Source organism: Heterocephalus glaber, unplaced genomic scaffold, assembly GCF_053883595.1.
Source record: "Heterocephalus glaber isolate CG9 unplaced genomic scaffold, H.glaber_assembly_v1.0 deba00000122, whole genome shotgun sequence".
In the NCBI taxonomy this organism is placed as follows: domain Eukaryota; kingdom Metazoa; phylum Chordata; class Mammalia; order Rodentia; family Bathyergidae; genus Heterocephalus; species Heterocephalus glaber.
Window position 1 is genome coordinate 79,700,623 of NW_028258138.1, and position 16,965 is coordinate 79,717,587.

Sequence of the window (16,965 nt, forward strand, 5' to 3'; positions counted from 1 at the left end):
GTCAGGGACAGGGCTGGCAGGCCCAGCGTGGGTGGAGAATGAGTTCCACCCTGCATGCAGCGGGCAGCCTCCCATACCCTCTGAGCACTAGGACCACCTGGTGTCTCTGGTGCCTGCAAAGTTGGAAGTGTCCTCTGAAAAGGGCACATGAATGGCCAATCTGCACATGAGAAGATGCTCAGCTACTTATTAGAGAAACACACACAAACCACTGGGAAATGTCAAATCACACCAACTCCAAGGCTGGAACCAAAAAGATGGACAGCCAAGTGGCCAACAAGGATGTCTTGAGACTGTGATCCTCCTGCCCCCCTGGTGGGAGTGTGAACCTATGCAGCTGTGGCAGATGATTCGGCAGTTCCGTCCGAGTACACAACCTCTGAAAATGAACATTTGTGTTCACTGCAGCTAATGTCACAGCAGCACCGTTCATGATTGACAAAACCAGAGAGAACCTGAGCACCCACAACTACTAAGTGGGCAAACAAGAGGTGTTGCATCCATGTGATGGGTATCATTAAAGGCTGGGGTGTAGCATGTGCAAGGCCCTGGGTTCCACCCTCAGCTCCACAAAAAAAAGTACTAGTGCAGCTACAGTGGGCAAGATCTCACACCTGAGCAAGGGAGTCAGTCATGAGCAGCAGTGAGCACTGTGGCTTCCTTATGTGAAGTGTCTGGCAGAGCAACACGTCTCACTGGGGAAAACAAATGAGGTTGTGAGTGACTGTTGGGACAATATTTTTGAAACCCTCTCACTATGTAACTCAGGCTGACCTCCAACTTGTGGTGATCCTCCTGCCTCAGTTTCCAGAGTGCTGGGATTACAGGCATACACCACCATACCTGGCTATCACAGGCAAGAACTTTCTGAACAGAACCCCAGTTGCACAGGAAATAATACCAAGAATCAACAAACAGGGTTATATCAAATTAAAAAGCTGCACAGCAAAAGGATCAATGAACAAAGTGAAAAGACAACGTAAGAATGGGGGAAAAAATTTTGCCAGCTACTCCTCAGAAGACTCATATCAAGAATATATAAAGGGGGCTGGGGATTTAGCTCAGTAGTTTCGTCGCCTGCTGTGTAAGCGCAAGGACCCGAGTTCGATCCCCAGTACCAAAAAAAAAAATATATATATATATAAAGAACTCAAGCCAGGCATGATGGCAGACACCTGTAATTCCAGCAGGAAGATTGCCTCAAGTTTGAGGCCAGCCTGGGCTGTTTCAAAAAACAGCAAGATCCTGTTTCAAAAAAACCAAAAAAGGGCTGGTGATTTAGCTCAGTGGCTCAGCGCCTGCCTCGAAAGCACAAGGTCCTGAGTTTGATCCCCAGTACTGTAAAATAAATAAATAAATAAATAAATAAATAAATACAAAAAAGAAAAAAATGGGCAACTGAAATGAATAGACACTTCTTAGAAGAAGTAGAAATGGTCAATAAATACATGAATAAATGCTCAACATCACTGGCCATTAGAAAAAGGCAAATTAAAATAACCCTGTGATTCTATCTCACACCAGAAAGAATGGCCACCATCAAGAAATAAAATAGTATCGAATCCTGGCAAAGATGTGGGGAAAAGAGACCTTTCTTCATTGTTGGTGGCATGTAAACTGTTACAACCACTGTGGAAATCAGATTGGAGATTCCTCAAAAAACTATTGTGATAGCCAACCTGACTCCATTTTGTGCCTCATCACTGTTCCCCCCATTTCATGTCAAGTCGAGTGATTCCGGGTGGTTGCCTCCCCCTCTCCCTTTGGGAGTCCTCTCAGTTGATGCTGTCACATCCCATTTGGTAGAGCAGTCTGCAACTGTATGTTATCTTTATGACCTTGTGAACAGAATACTCCACACCTGTGTGATATTTTGTTTCAAATAAACTGTGTGAAACTTCCCCTGACCCCCACTAACTTAGCAAAATTCTGTCCTGTGAAATTTCACTTGTGCTCCCCCTCTCCCTGAGCCCTCCCCAACTAGAAGAGCCACTTAAAAGAAACCGCAAGCTAGTTTTCATTGTCAAGAGTTTTCCTGCGTGAGCTGCTCTCGGTCGCCAGCAATAAAAGAATTCAAATTTGGCTAAGGATGGCAATTCTCTATAATCTCTATAATCTCTTGCGATTTAGTATAACAGTATCACTAGAAAAAAAAATTATCACTAGACATTCCATTTGACCCAGCTATTCCCTTTCGAGGTATCTTCCCAAAAGAGTTAAGACATATTACAGTGATATGAGTATACCTATGTTTATAGCAGCAGAATTCATAATAGCTAAATCTTAGAAGAGGCCCAGGTGCCTTTTAACGCAGGAAAGAATAAAAACATGTGGTATGTACACAGGATGGAGTACTACTCTGTCATAAAGAAAGATAAATGAGTTATTTGTAGGAAAATGGATGCATCTTGACACCATAATGTTAAGTGAAAATATATTAGAAACACAAGCTTAAGAATCCCATGGTTCCTTCCTTCCTTCCTTCCTTTCTCTCTGTACCAGGGGTCGAACTTGAGACCCTGCGCTTGCGAGGCAGGCGCCAGAACCACTGAGCTAAATCCCCGGCCCCCCACTGTTTCTTTTATGAGAAACCCAAACATAAATAAAGAAAAAGTAAAAGATGGGTAATAGTAAGTTGGGAGATAGATCTTTCGAGAATGAGACCTAAGGATGGAAGGAGGGGAAGAAAAGGGATGAAAAGAATTAAGATGTGTTATGTCCATGAACAAACTCCACACAAGGGATGTAATAATTTTGCATTGCAAACATGGACTGATAAAAAAATTTTTAAAATGGGTATGGAGTTGCTTTTAGGGGTAATAAAAATGTTCTAAGACTGACTGTGGAGATAGACACACAACACTGTCAATATACTGAGTGCCATTGGGTTGTACTGTTTAAACGAGTGAATTATACAGTATGTAGATGATGTTTTTTTCTCAGTGCTGGGGACTGCACAGGGAGGGCCTCGTGGATCTAAACATATGGTCTACAATGAACTCCATGTACCTCCAGCCACATGACCTGAGTCTTAATGGGTCTTAATAAATCTTTAAAAAATCTCACAGGTGTGACTTTCAAATTAATACCCTGGGGACGAGCTTGCCCTGCTATGTTTGTAGTTAGGGTCTGGGCCAATATGCAAAGGTGAGAGGGAGCCCTATCCACAAGTGGCCGCTGCCCCAGAAACCCTAAGTAAAGGCACAGTTCACCTGAGCCTTGGGGCAGAGCAGCCCAGATAACTAGGCCGGGACCTGGACAGCCTGCGTGGACAGGGTGGGAGGTGGGGCCCAGGCAGAAGACCTCTCCAGCCCTGTCCATCCCAGGTGCCCTGTCTGATACGTTTGAGGCAGGAGACCTGCAGGAGCATCCAGGCCTCTGGTTCACCATAGGCAGGGTGCCGTTGGCTGCTGGTGACCACAGGGCACCTGCTCTCACTGTGCCCACCTCAATGCCCTCACCACCCTGATGGAGCCCATCCCTAACACATCTCTGCCTCCTCAGCCTTACTGGGCCTCAAGCAGGAGCCTGGGAACGTGGGCTCAAACTGCTTTGGGGTCCCCCACCTTTTTCTCAGCACTGCCCATGCCCCCTCCCCCAGGGGGTGCTGGGTCTGTACAGTCAAAAACTTCCTGAGGCAGAAGAAGACCCTACTCAAAACACCCAAACCAAAACAAACAAAACTTCCCTTCCCAAAGTGAGGGAATTAGCCCAGTTAGTTACTGTTCCGCCCCAAATTCTAAGAAAAGACCAGAAAAGCCAACCTCAGAACTCACTGCAGTTGCCACCTCCAGCTCTGCTGCTGGGAACTCAGACCAAGTACTCTAGCCTGGATCCTCAGACAGACAGGGCATGAGTCATACCACTGCCACCCCCACAGCCTGCACTTCCCCTTCAGTACACAAACCCATCCTCCTCAGCTTCTGTGTGTCCTGCTCAGTTCTTTGTCGTGGACACAAAGAACCTGGACCTGGGGGAGATAGGCCCATCTATCCAGTAACAGTTTCATCTTACACAGCGATTGCTGTTCAAGTACTGGCTGTTGCCAATAGCAGAGCCTTTGGCTAGCCCGCTTGAGCCCTTGGTCCAATCATCAGTACCGAAAACAAAGAAATAAACAAATGGGGAAAACCCCCACAGAATAGCTATGTCTAGAGGGCAGAACCTGAGCTAAGCTTTCTGTTGTGTGAGGAGCAGGTACTGCTCGACCTTGCCTTGGGGGTAGAGGCCCAGGCATTGTTGCTCGCTGGGCAGGTGCCTACCCCCACACCCCACCCCAAGTCTGTGCATCCTTTTAGGAGGTTTAAGTGGGGCTCCTTCACCTGAGCTCCTGGCACTCCAGCCAGACACTCCGTGGGCCCATCCTGTGCACGGCAAGATACTCAGCAGCTTCCTAGCGTCCACACTGCCACTGCGTCCTCCATACTGACAGCCCACATCGCCAGACACGGGTGAACGTCCCAGAGGGGCCGAATCACCGTTGGCTGAGAACCACTCAGTTCAAAAAAAAAAAAAAAGCATATATATTTCAAACCCCATGGATAACATGGGCTCATTTTTGGGTATTCTTTCCACTCTACATATTATATACTCTTTTGTATAGTGACATGTTTTATAGTCTAAAGTTTTCATTAGACAATACGTTACTACATTTACAAAATTAAAAGGCACCAGTTACACTGACTTAAGCCATAACAAAACCAAGACTGACAACTGCTAACACTTCCTCATGGCTCATAGGAACATCTATACTTAGGCATTGAGGGCTTCCCTTCTGTACATTCTCATTATGGAACTTTATTAAGAAGCTATGGGGCTAGGGATTTAGCTGAGTGGTTCCGCTGCCTCCCTCGCAAGCGCAAGGTCCCGAATTCGATCCCTGGTACCCACCCCCCCAAAAACAACAAAAAAACAAAAAAAAGAAGCTATGGGTTGGACTTGGTGATGTACACCTTTAATCCAAGGCACGAGGATGGCTGGGAGTTCAAGGCCACCCTGTGCTGCATAATGAATTCAAGGCCAGGCTGAAGTACACTGGCACTGTGTCCCATCTCCTCCAGACTGAGAAACTGAGGCAAATGGAGGGTGAGAAACTGGCCTCAAGTCACAGGGCTGGAAAGTGTTGGGTCTTGGAATACAGGTCTCTCTCTGCTTGGGGAGTTGAGACACACAGGCAGCAGCTCAGCCAATCATCAGGCACGAGTTACTGTCCAGGGCCTGGGTTCGAATCCCACCCATTCTGCTACCTAGCCAGGCCGAGACCTTGGGCAGGTTAGTGGTTTTTTTTTCTCTCTTGGTACTGGGGATTGAACCCAGTGCTTTCGCACTAAATTACATCCCAGAACCACCACACCCTTATCTTTTATTTTGAAGCAGGGTCTCGGCAAGTCCCTAGGTTGCCCAGACTGGGCTTAAACTTGCGACCCTCCGGCCTCTGCCTCCCAGAGAGTCGGGGTTAAGGGGCATGAGGCACGGCTCCTGCCCTAAGGGTGGGAGGAATACAGCTCCCAGAGCCGGCTCAGACTGTCCGTGCTGAGGCCGCCTGCTCAGGGCGGGGATACTCACCGAACTGCATCCAGTCCCACTCGCTAAGCGTATCCATGCTGCGGCACAGCTCGTCTAGGACGCGCGCGGGCAGCTGGTAGATGAAGCCGGGCATGGCGGGGCTGTGGGGTGACTGGGCAGCGGGGCTGAGGCAGGACCGCAGGGGAAGGGAGGGGCCGAGCTCGGGGGCGGGGTCTCAGCGACAGGGTTGGCAGCGCCCCCTGGCGGCTGCAGAGGGTGAGGACGCACCCCGACAAAAAGCCTGCACTGGGCTTTGGTTTCCTAACGCGGGGGCCAGTAAACTACCCTGTGTTGGAAGGCAGTGAGTGATATTGCAGAGGAGTAAAAGAGTTGGGCGTTGGTGGCGCAGGCCTGTAATCCCAGTGGGCTAGGGAGGCTGAGTTCGAGGCCAGCCTGGGATACACAGTGAGTTCAAGACTGTCCTGAACTACATAGCATGCCTCTGTCTCAAAAAAAATTTAAAAAAATTAAGTTTGTATTTTTTGTCCCTCGCTTCTGCAAGCATGAGCATGTTTGCAGCGCTCCTCCCATCCCTTCGTGAGGGCTTCAGGCTGCAGCAGGTTCAAGCTCAGCCTTATCCAGGCCAGCCTAGTGCTTCTCTGAGCCTCCGCAGACGCTGGCTTCAGAACAAACTTGGGATCTGGAGCCCAGGATCCCGTCTTCCAGAGGCGGAGCTGTGGACCAAGCTCTACCCCTGTTCAGAGTAAATTCTTCTAAGTAAGGTTGACAAAGAGTTGTGGCCCACCTGCTACCTACCAAGCTTTTGGTACTGTGTGTCACCTGAAAGCCACATGACCACGGGCAAGGTGTACTGTTCCCATCTTATAGCCGGACTATGCTGGCCGTATCTCATGAAGCATGGAAAGGCAGTAATGTACCTTCCCTGTGACCTACGCATGTGTGGCTAATGCAAATGTTCAATGGTTTCCTGATAGTAGGGGACTCACTGTTAGAACAGAGAGAACACCTTCCCACAGCATCACCTCTGAGGGACTAGCGCTACTGTGCAGAACACGACTGCCCCTCAGGCACTCAAGCCCGTATTTACCATGACTGAGAGCCTGCAGAGCCCATACACACCCATTTCTCACTTCTACCTGACACAAAGTGAGTACTATGAAAACAGTTGTTAGGGGCTGGGGATTTAGCTCAGTGGTGCCGCTGCCTGCCCGGCAAGTGCAAGACCTGAGTTCAATCCCTGACACCAAAAAAAAAAAAAAAAAAAAAAAAAAAAAAATTGTATAGAACCCAGGGAGCACTGAGCTACAAGCCCCTTTTTTTTTTTTTTTTTGATTTTTAAATTTTTTTTTTTTTTGGTACCAGGGATCGAGCTTGGGTCCTTGCGCTTGCAAAGCAAGCGGCAGAACCACTGAGCTAAATCCCCGGCCCAAGCCCTTTCTTTTTGACACAGGGTCTCGCTAAAACCCAGGCTGGCCTCAAACTTTCAATCTTCTTGCCTTAGCCTCCTGAGCAGCTGGAATAACAGGTGTAGCCTGCTCTGTCCAATCCTTTTGAAGACCATCAGAAGTGTATCTGATTTTTCTCTGATCTGCCAATGGACTCCTGGTATGTGTGGGGAAGGCTGGAGGCTAGAAAATCTTTTTCGTTGTTGAGTCAAGGTCTCACTACGTAGCTCAGGCTGGCCTCAAACTTGTGATCTTCCTGCTTCAGACTACCAAGTGATAGGATTATAGGTGTGTATCACTATCCCCAGCTTCCTAGAAAATCTTTTCTTGATTTTTTTTTTTTGGTACCGGGGATCGAACTCGGGACCTTGCACTTTCAAGGCAGGCAGTGGAATCACTGAGCTAAACCCTCGGCCCCTAGAAAATCTTTTCTTGAGGCCAGGAGTTCAGGTGTGCCTACAGAAAGGGGAAAAACTGGAGTATCAGGCAGCCAGTGACTAACAAAGTGGAATTGAAGTACTAAGAATAGAAGGCAATCTTTTTGTTGTTTTGCACTGCTGGGGATTGAACCTGGGCCTTGTTTGTGATAAGCAAGTGTTCTACCTCTGAGCCATACTGTGGCCAAAATATAGAAATCTAGTGTGGCAGTACCTGAAATGTTCACTGTGGGGTTTATGCACCGAGAAGGCAGAACACTGATGTTTCACACCTTCCTTTTCTGTTGCTGTTGGCAGTGCTGGGGATCCAGTGCCCAAACCCAGCTATCCCTCAGCCTATTTCACTTCTCATTATTGCACTGGCTCTTAGGCCAATCTCCTTTGATTCTCAACATAACCATCAGTGAAAATACTGACCTCTTGCCTTTTCTGGTTCTGTTGGGCTAGGGGGGTAAGACACTTTTGTTCCCAACATGAATGCTTTTTTTCTTAACACTTATTCCTGCAGTGCATAATTTTTTATAGCGACATTTCATTTTTATATATATAAAAAAATAAAGCTAGAAGAAAAGATGTTAAATTAAGAACAATTCATGGTTGGACAAGGAGAATTAGAATGAGGCTAGTGGACTTGGCTTGTGCAAGACACTGGCTTGTACTCCAGTACCACACAGAGGTGAGCTGCTCTGTCTGTGCCTCCCCACACCAGAGCGCTGAGCATGCACATTTTTCCAAAGGGTCCCAGAGAGAAGAGCCAGGTTAAAACAACACAACACACCCCACCTGTTTCCTTTACTCAGCACCATTTAATATACAGGTTTTTTTAAAGAAAAAATTCAAAATAGGAAATATCAGTCTCTTAAGAACAATACATTTAATACATTCACAGGATTACAAATTAAAAACATACATTTTTCACGCTATAAATTTTCAGTCTTTCTTGGACAACACAGAAAACAGTGTTTCAAATTTTGTATTTAACAAGATGATCTCTGTCACTGTCTCCCCAGCAATCTCAACAAAAAAATTAAAATCTAGACACACATCATTACATGAGAACTATACAACATACTTGTAAAGAGCACCTAATCTGCTGACTACTGAAAGGAGGAACTGAGTAGGTGGGCTGAGGGCAGGAGGGAAACAACAAGGTCTGCTTCATTTACTACACTATGATCTGAGGGTACAGGGCTGTGCCCCATGGAATCAGTAACACAGAGACACACCTCCATCACTCCTGTGAAAGATTATACCAATGCTTATGAAAAGCTTATAATAACAAGGGAAGATATTTAAGTTATAAACTGAAATGAAAAAGTAAAATATAAAAGTGTACACATTGCATGATCTTAACTGTTAAAACTAACCAACCAAAACATGTCCTGTAAAAGGTTAAAAGAAAATAGTTCAAAGGTTAATAGTGATTGTATTTAAGTGATGCCATCTACAGTGATCTTTTTTTTTGGAGACAGGGTCTTGCTATCGGTATGTAGTTCAGGTTGGCTTTGTACTCATTATGTAGCTTAGGCTGACCCCAAACTCCCAGCAATTCTCCTGCCTCAGCCTACTTTTCTGTCTTTCTAAATTTTTCTCTGCTAGGAGGATTTTTTTTTTAAAAAACACTATTAGTTACAAAAAAGTAAGTCTGATAGAAGTATTAAATTTGAGTTAGTGACTTTATGTCTAGCCTGTAAGAAAGGATCTGTACATTCACAAAACTACAACATTCTAGGCTACTCCAGGACAAACTGTTAGGAGGAACTGGCCTGAGGTGGAGGACTTTGGTCTCTCTTCCAGCCAGATACAGTGACCAGGTCCTGCAGATAAAGATGCTGAACGAAATGGAATGCCATAGATTTACAGAAAGAATTGACATACCCACATCTGATGACTTGTTTACAGCACAGCTATTTCACACTAGAATTAAAGGATGGATCTTTTCTGCTATTTTTTGTGTAGATGTCAAATTATAAAAGTACTATTATCACAGTAAGTGTGGAAACCCAATCCTGGTTTAGAAATAAACACAAAACAGTGTTACAACATGAGTGGACCAAGAAAAGAGACTTAAAAAATTAGAAAAAGTGCTTTCTATAAAAATGATTCTCTTTCTCCCTCTATCTATCTATCTATCTATCTATCTATCTATCTATCTATCTATTTATTGAGACAAGGTCTCGCTATTTAGTTCAGGCTGCCTTGAACTCACTATGTAGTCCAGGGTGGCCTCAAATTTGAGGCAATCATTGTTTCTCAACCTCCCAAGTGCTGGGATCACAGGTGTGGGCCACCACATTCAGCAAACAATGATTCTCTTTAAGATGCTTGCTGTTCACAGGTTAAAGCCTATCCTGAACAGAAGAGGATGCTAACCTTCTGAACCCTTTCCACCAAGCATCCTCGTTTGCTCACTGACACACACTGACTTTAGGCTCAGAACAAGATAGGACAGTGGTGGTGACCTTTAGAGCTGTCCAATGATAACCTGTGTGCATGTGCTATAGGTTTGCCACCACTGGGTGTGGCACTGGGGCCTTAAGAGGAGAAAGACCGGTCCCAGCCTCAGGGACATCAGTCCCAGTGTCCTTATACTGGGAGCTGGACACTTTACCAACCATATCACATCAGTTCAATGTGGAAGCCACCGCTTTCTCCTGTGATGAAAGGGTATGCTGCAATTCTTACTGAATTACATATGCAAATTCTCTTACACTTAAACTTTCCTAACTTACTAGGAGGCAAATATACAACTACTTTTTCCTGGTGAGCACTTCTAGTAAAGGCAGGGATGAAGTGGCACTTTCTGATGTTTGTCCCTCAACACAGCAAAACCTAGCAAAGTAGCCTTTCCTTTAAATGAAGTAGTCTATTTTACTCAAGAGTGAAACATTGTAAAGCTGAGAGTAATGGCCAGTACTCCATCTAGATCAAGACTCACTGATACCAGCAGAAGCTGAGGTGCAGGAATGCTAATTCCTATCAACCTCCTCGGTCTCCTCTTCCAGCGGCTGCCTGGCGATGTGCTCCTGTGTCAGACGCGCCAGGTCTTTCTGCACATTTGGGTGGTCCTCCAGATCCTCGTAGAGTGACCTGACAATGTCCAGTCTCCGGTAGTTCTCGGGCTTCACGAGGCTCCGGATGACCTGGAGGCATCGTTCCTTCAAGGTGTACACTGTAAGGCAGGAAATCAAATCCTCAGGGGCAGCCAGGCCCGGGACAAGGGTGAGCAAGAGGTGCGGAGCACAGCAATGATGTTTACCACAGTGGACCTCAATTTAGATTAAAATAAATAAATAACAAACGCTGAGTGCATGTGTTGTGGTAGCCCTGCATTAAGGGTGCTCCCAGGATTCATGTTCCCTGTAGTAACCTCTCCTTGAAAGAGGGCTGGGCCAGCCATCTGCTTCCACTAACTGCATGTGGATGAAGAAACCCTCACAGAGCTGGGCCTAAACCTTAAGAAGGGGGAGCAGCGGTGCATTACATGCTTGGGAGGTCCAAACTGTGCTGCTGACAAGATCACATGTCAGGAACAGGCCCCAAGACCACCTGCAAGAGAGCCCGGCCTGCAGGAGCCTTGGCAGCAAAAGGTGGCCGGCAGTCACCAGGATTACCACCTGGCTGAGCACAGCTGGGCCTATGGAGTCTCAACAAGTAATAATGTATCTATTAGTTCAAAGTGGGTGTCACATGGCAACAGATGAACCAAGAGTGTGAAACTAGAGTTTAGAGTAACTCAGTTCCTATTTTATTTTTTGGTACTGGGGATCGAACTCGGGACCTTCCGCTTGTGAGGCAGGTGGCGGAACCACTGAGCTAAATGCCCGGCCCTCAGTTCCTATTTAAAACTCACTGGGGAACTTACACTTCTTCTCTTACAGTTCCAGGATCAAACCCAGGGTCTTGCACATTCTAGGTAAGTGCTCTATCACTGAACTGCAATCAGAGACCGACCAATGATCAATCTAGTGCTGGAGATTGAGCCCTCAGGGCACTCTACCATTGAGCTACATTCCCAAACTCCCTATGACATCTCCCCTCCCCTAACCTGGGCCACTTTTGCAAGACAGGGCCTCGCTGTGTAGTTCAGGCTGGTCTTAAACTATGTAGTCCAGGGTATCTTCAAATTCTCCGTGAACTCCCTGCTTCAGCCTTCCAAGTGCTGGGATTACAGGCATGTTCTACCATACCTGACTTTCCTAGCCACCTTTAAAAAATTTTTCATTTTGAGTCTTGCTAAGTTGACCAGGCTGGCCTCAAACTTGTGATCTTCCTGCCTCAGCCTATGGATTACAGGTATGCCATACCACACAAATCTGAGGCCAGCCTGTGCATCTGCGACTGTGCCTCAAAAGAAAAGGCTGGGAATATGCCTCAGGGGTAGAGCACCCCTAGGTTCAATCTCCAGAAATGCAAAACAAAAAAATGTATCCTAAGGCAAAGTTTAGATTTTTAAAAAAAATTTTATTTTATTGGTACATTTTAGGTGTACAATATAATGACATTCATCATTGGAAATTTGCACCTTTACATAATCTCTCTTGGTTCTTATTTTTCCCCCTTGCCCTGCCCTCCCTTCAACCACTCCATCCCTCCCTTATTTACAAAAACTTTGTTTCCATTTTTTCATTTTCTCATATAAATTCCATTCCCTTCTTTCCTTTCCCCTACCCTTCCCACTTCCCCTTCCCTTTTGCCCCTTTTCTTCCTATTTCACATTATCTATTATACCTTTTAGTCCTTGTTTACACTTTCAGTTTCTCACACTAGAGAAACTATTCTGTATTTACACATGTGTCCTATTTATTTCACTTAAGAGTATTATCTCAATGTGCATCCATTTAGCTATGTCTCTAATTTCTCATTTTTTATGCCTGAGTAGTACTCCATTTTATAAAAAACCCCACGTTTTCCTATTTTAAATTATCAATTACTTGTTTTAATCATTTTCATCGTTATTTACACTTTCAGTTTCTCACACTAGAGATACTATTTGGTATTTATACATGTGTGTCCTATTTATTTCACTTAAAGAGTATGGCCTCAATATGCATTCATTTAGCTATAAATGACTCTAATTTCTCATTCTTTATGGCTGAGTAGTACTCCATTTTATAAAAAAACCCACATCTTCTTTATCCAGTGTCCAGTTAATGGGCACTTAGGCTGTTTCCAAGCTTTGGCTATTACAAACTGTGCTGCTATAAACATGGATGCACATATATTGTTGTCATACAATTCTTTTAATTCTTTTGGGAAGATACTCAGCAGAGGAAGAGCTGGGTCAAATGGGACCTCTAATCCTAGTTTTTTAAGATTTCTCCATACTGATTCCCACAGTGGTTGCAACAGTCTACACTCCCACCAGCAGTGGAGCAGGGTTCCTCTTTCCCCACAGCCCTGCCAGCATTTGTTATTGGTTGATTTCATGACAGCAACCTAAGACAAAGTTTACCAAACTTAACAATGCTTAACACTTTTTGTATGCCCACTTCTTTAAAACAGGATCTACGCATAAATATATTAGTTTGACTCCTACAACACTATAGTTGTTTTTGCAGTACTAGGGATTGAACTCATGGCCTTCACACTGAACTATACCCCCAGCCTCTTTTCAAATTTATTTTGAGGCAGGGTCTTGGTAAGTCTAAGTCCAATCTAGAAAATCATTTGAGGTTTAAATAAATAGTGAACTATGATGCTAATCTTCCATTCTTTCAAGTGACCTATCCATTACTTATTACAATGTTTATAGAAAGATCAACTGTCAGTACCTGGCAGTGTGATGTTGGCAAAAACAGGCTGTCCATCAACATTCAGAGACGGCACAAATAATTCAGTCTGGTTAACCAGAAGCCCATCGTGTGTCCCTGCATCTCTGAAGAGCCAAAGGTGACCTGTTGCACAAGCAGAGGCCATTAGGGAGCCACACTAATCTGATCAAGGCATGTGTCTTCTCTCTTATGCCCTGACCAACATGAACTTCCTGGCTCTCACTCTGCTTAAATATCACAAAGCCCTCTCTTCCACTAACATCACAACATAATTCTTGCAAGAGAAAGCCTGTCTGAAATAGGCCAAGTGACTTGGCAAGGCGACACAAACAGTAGGAGGGCAGGCAAATACTCAACCAAGGTCCAAGAGCAAAGCCTATGCAAAGCAGCTGACTGCAAATCACACTGAAAAATGCAGTTGTAGGATCACTGGCTCCCCAAACCTGTGCTGCTCAAAAGGAGGTGCAAAGACAGCATGAGAGCAGAAGTCAGGCAGAAAAGAGTGCACAGGCACAACAAACACATTGTATGAAAAACAGGAAGCACGAGGGGAACTGGAAGGGGCAGGAGGATCTCAGTGGAGATGGAAATGTTCTATTTAGGTATTGGTACAACTGTCAAACCTCATCAAACACTAAGATTTGTGCGTTTTATTGTGTAAATTATAGGTAAATTTAAAATAGATACCATATGTATAAAATGAAAAGGGACAGGGAAGGCAAACCTCGACATTTAAGATTCTAATATTCACAACGGGGCCATGGTGTGTATGTATCACTGCCGACTGGCTCTGAGTCACCAGCGGTATATGCATGACTGTCCCATGCTGCCCAATAGGACAGTCACACATGTACCAAGGGTGGTGCAAGCCAACGGGAACTTGTTAAGGAAGGATGGTGTTCTCTCTGCATCTATACAGCAGCATTCCTTGCCTTACAGGCATGTGGTGGCATACATCTGTAATTCTAGCACTTGGGAGGCTGAAGCAGAAGGATCACCATCAGTTCAAGGCTAGCCTGGGCCACACAGTGAGTTTAAAGCCAGTCTGAACTACATAGCAAGACCCTGTCTTAGAAAACAAAAAAATTAAAAATAAAAATAAATACAGCACTCCTACCTGAGGTAAAAACTTTCTTGAAGATTTGGTGCACATTTTTAAAAATCTAAATTGGCAATTAGTTTTTTCATTGTGGCAAATATACAACATAAAATTTACCATTCTAACTTTTGATTTTTTGCAGTTCTGGAAGTTGCATGCTAGGCAAGCATCTACTCTCCCAGCTCTTGTTTTATTTTTGTGGTGACAAACATGGAGCCCAGATCCTCACACGTGTTAGGCAGATAGGTGCTCTACCACTGAGCTATACTTTTAACCCCTATTTTTTAATTTTTTGAGACAGGGTCTTGCCAATAGCCCAGGCTGGCCTCAAATGTGCAATCTTCCTGCCTCTGGCTCCTGAATAGCTGGTGTTAGAGGCATGCACCACCAGCCCAGCCCATTTTTCTTCTATTTTCAAGTGTATAATTCAGTGACATCAAGAACATCCACACGGTAATTTTAAAAAATAAAACTGATATTAAATCAGGCACAGGGTAAATTTTGGGGACTACAAAATTCACACAATTTCCTACATAAAGTAGAAATGGAGGCTGAGGCAGAGGATTGAGAGTTCGAGGCCAGCCTGAGCCACATGGTGAGGCCTTACTTTATTTCGTATTTATTTTTATTTTTTTGCTTTCTTGAGACAGAGTCTTGCTTTGTAGTGGAGGCAGCCTCCAACTTGCAGCAATCCTCCTGCCTCAGACTCCCAAGTTCTGAGATTACAGGTGTGCACCACCACACCCAGTCTGAGACCTTATTTAAAAAAAAAGAAAAGTCTGATGTGAAAGATTGAGATGCTGTGTTGTGCCGTGATGCCCTTTGCCCTGTTGTACGGTAGCAAAAGGTAGCCCCTTTATGTTGAACTATCCAGACTCCAGAACCGTAAGTAATAAAGATATTCCTTTTCTTTAAAAATTAATAAAAAGATTGAGAAGCATTAGCTTATAAAGTAGTTCAAGGAAGAAAAGAACCATTAGGATCCCTACAGATGAGTTGTTAAAACTAAGGAAGGCTAAGGGCTGGGAATCTAGCTCAGCGGTTTCGCCGCCTGTTGCGCAGGCTCAAGGATCCGAGTTCGATCCCCGGTACCAAAAAAAAAAAAAAAAAACAATCCTAAGGAAGGCTAGAACCACTCCACCTGAAGACCATCAGAAGATTCCCTTAGTTAAAGGCCTAGTTATTCCTAACCTGTTTTTTGTTGGGTGGTTGGTTTTTTTGGTTTTTTGGTACCGGGGTTGGGGTTCCAACTCCTGTCCTTGCGGTTGCGAGGCAGGCGGTGGAACCGCTGAGCTAAAAATCCCCATCCAGTTGGTTTGTTTTTTCAGACAGGGTCTCGCTATGTAGTTTAGGCTGGCCTTGAGCTCACTATGGAGCCCAGGTGCCCCACCATGCCACCATCCTCACCTGGTTAGTCTCCTAACTGATGCTTACTAGTCAGTCGTCTTCCTCCTCCAAACCACTCTGCAAAGGGGGTAAGCTATTCAATGGGTATTTCTGACAATGTCAACCAGCCCTATTTCCCTAAGGTAAAACTATCTTTTGAGCTTTCTCTCCCACCACGCCACACCCACCACCCCCCTCTGCCAAGGCTCCAGGTTTTAGCACGCGTCAGCACCTCACATTCTCATCTCCCATAGCCGACTCATCTCGTCCTGCTCCCCTCCTTCCCTGGGATCCACTCCCTATGTGGAGCCACACCCTCCCTCCCCCAAAAGCACCCAGGCCCCGTCGAACCGGCTCAACGCAGTGCCGCGGGCTCGTGCCCTTCTGTGTCTGTCCATGCAATCGTCTACACGGAGGGCGGCAGGACTAAACGGATGGCTTTAGGGATGTAGCCCATCTGTGAGGGGTACACGATCTTGTAAGGGGGAAAAACACCTTCGAATGAAAACCCCTCAACGTTACAAAGAACGTCATGCCACTCACTAGCAGCATCGACTGGGTGCGTCCCCGGAAGGGTGACGGCGATCCCCAGCTCCCGGGAGGCGGACGGCAGGCTCGTACCTCGGTAACTGTGGATGCGGCGGCCCGTGCCCGGCTGCATGGTTGGGTAGGGCTGCGGCTCGCCGTCGAAGTTAAGCCACACGGGCAGCACAACGCGCGGGCTGCGGTTGCAGAAGATGACCTGGGACGGCTCGCGCGAGTTCACTGAGCGCAGCACGGGCCGCGGCCGCCCGGGCTCCATCTCCTGCCGTCCGCCCGCTCTTCGAAAGGCTAGCTTTCTAGGCGCCCTCCCCGGACTCTCCACCTTCCGGAGCCTTACCTCCGGAGCTCTAGCCCACAGGGGTCACGGAGTGTGCGCGTGCGTGCACGCGCTCCGGGGGGGGGGGGGAGACCTATATACTCCCGCGGAGAGGTGAGCACGCACGCGCAGACATGGCGGGTGGAGTTTGCGCACGCGCAGATTGGTCCTCAGGGAGGAAGATACGGACGCCCCTTGCCTGTTCTTACTCAGAGCCAGGCAGACGCCATAGCACTGAGGGTACAGGTTTTAAGGAAAGGAGCCTGACGATTAAACCAGCTCCCCAGAAGACTAAAATCAGAAGAGTGGCTTCCGTGGGTCCCTCGGCGAGAGGCCGAGTGGCGACACATTTCCTTGAACACGGGGCGTCCCGGCTGCAGGCCTAGCCTCAGCTCTTCGCGTGCAGCCACAATCCAGGTTTTCAGTTGCACGATGATAG

At 46.1% G+C, this 16,965-nt stretch overlaps 2 protein-coding genes across 10 annotated transcripts in view; both read right to left on the reverse strand.

The window, feature by feature from the left end:
* The window catches only part of Irak2 (interleukin 1 receptor associated kinase 2), a 56,568-nt gene extending 50,842 nt beyond the window's left edge, over positions 1-5,726 (reverse strand). For 4 of the 8 annotated variants that reach the window (XM_087217238.1, XM_087217247.1, XM_087217229.1 and 1 more), the window contains exon 1: positions 5,566-5,726. In XM_087217238.1, coding sequence (XP_087073364.1) covers positions 5,566-5,659 — 94 coding nt within the window. In that variant the 5' untranslated portion in view covers positions 5,660-5,726. The remainder of the gene's footprint in view (positions 1-5,565) is intronic. The other 4 variants (XM_087217236.1, XM_087217232.1, XM_087217245.1 and 1 more) reach the window with 3 other exon arrangements.
* Positions 5,727-8,263: 2,537 nt separating this feature from the next.
* On the reverse strand, positions 8,264-16,620 carry Vhl (von Hippel-Lindau tumor suppressor). Of its 2 annotated transcripts, none has more exons than XM_021260679.2 (3): positions 16,211-16,620; positions 13,183-13,305; positions 8,264-10,580 (listed from the first exon to the last, which is right to left on the reverse strand). In XM_021260679.2, the coding sequence occupies exons 1-3, from the start codon at positions 16,467-16,469 to the stop codon at positions 10,378-10,380; spliced, it is 585 nt and encodes a 194-aa protein (XP_021116338.1). In that variant the 5' UTR covers positions 16,470-16,620; the 3' UTR covers positions 8,264-10,377. The 2 variants fall into 2 exon arrangements, with proteins under 2 accessions (XP_021116338.1, XP_012928879.1); XM_013073425.3 differs by having other exon boundaries at positions 16,289-16,612.
* Positions 16,621-16,965: the final 345 nt, after the last annotated feature.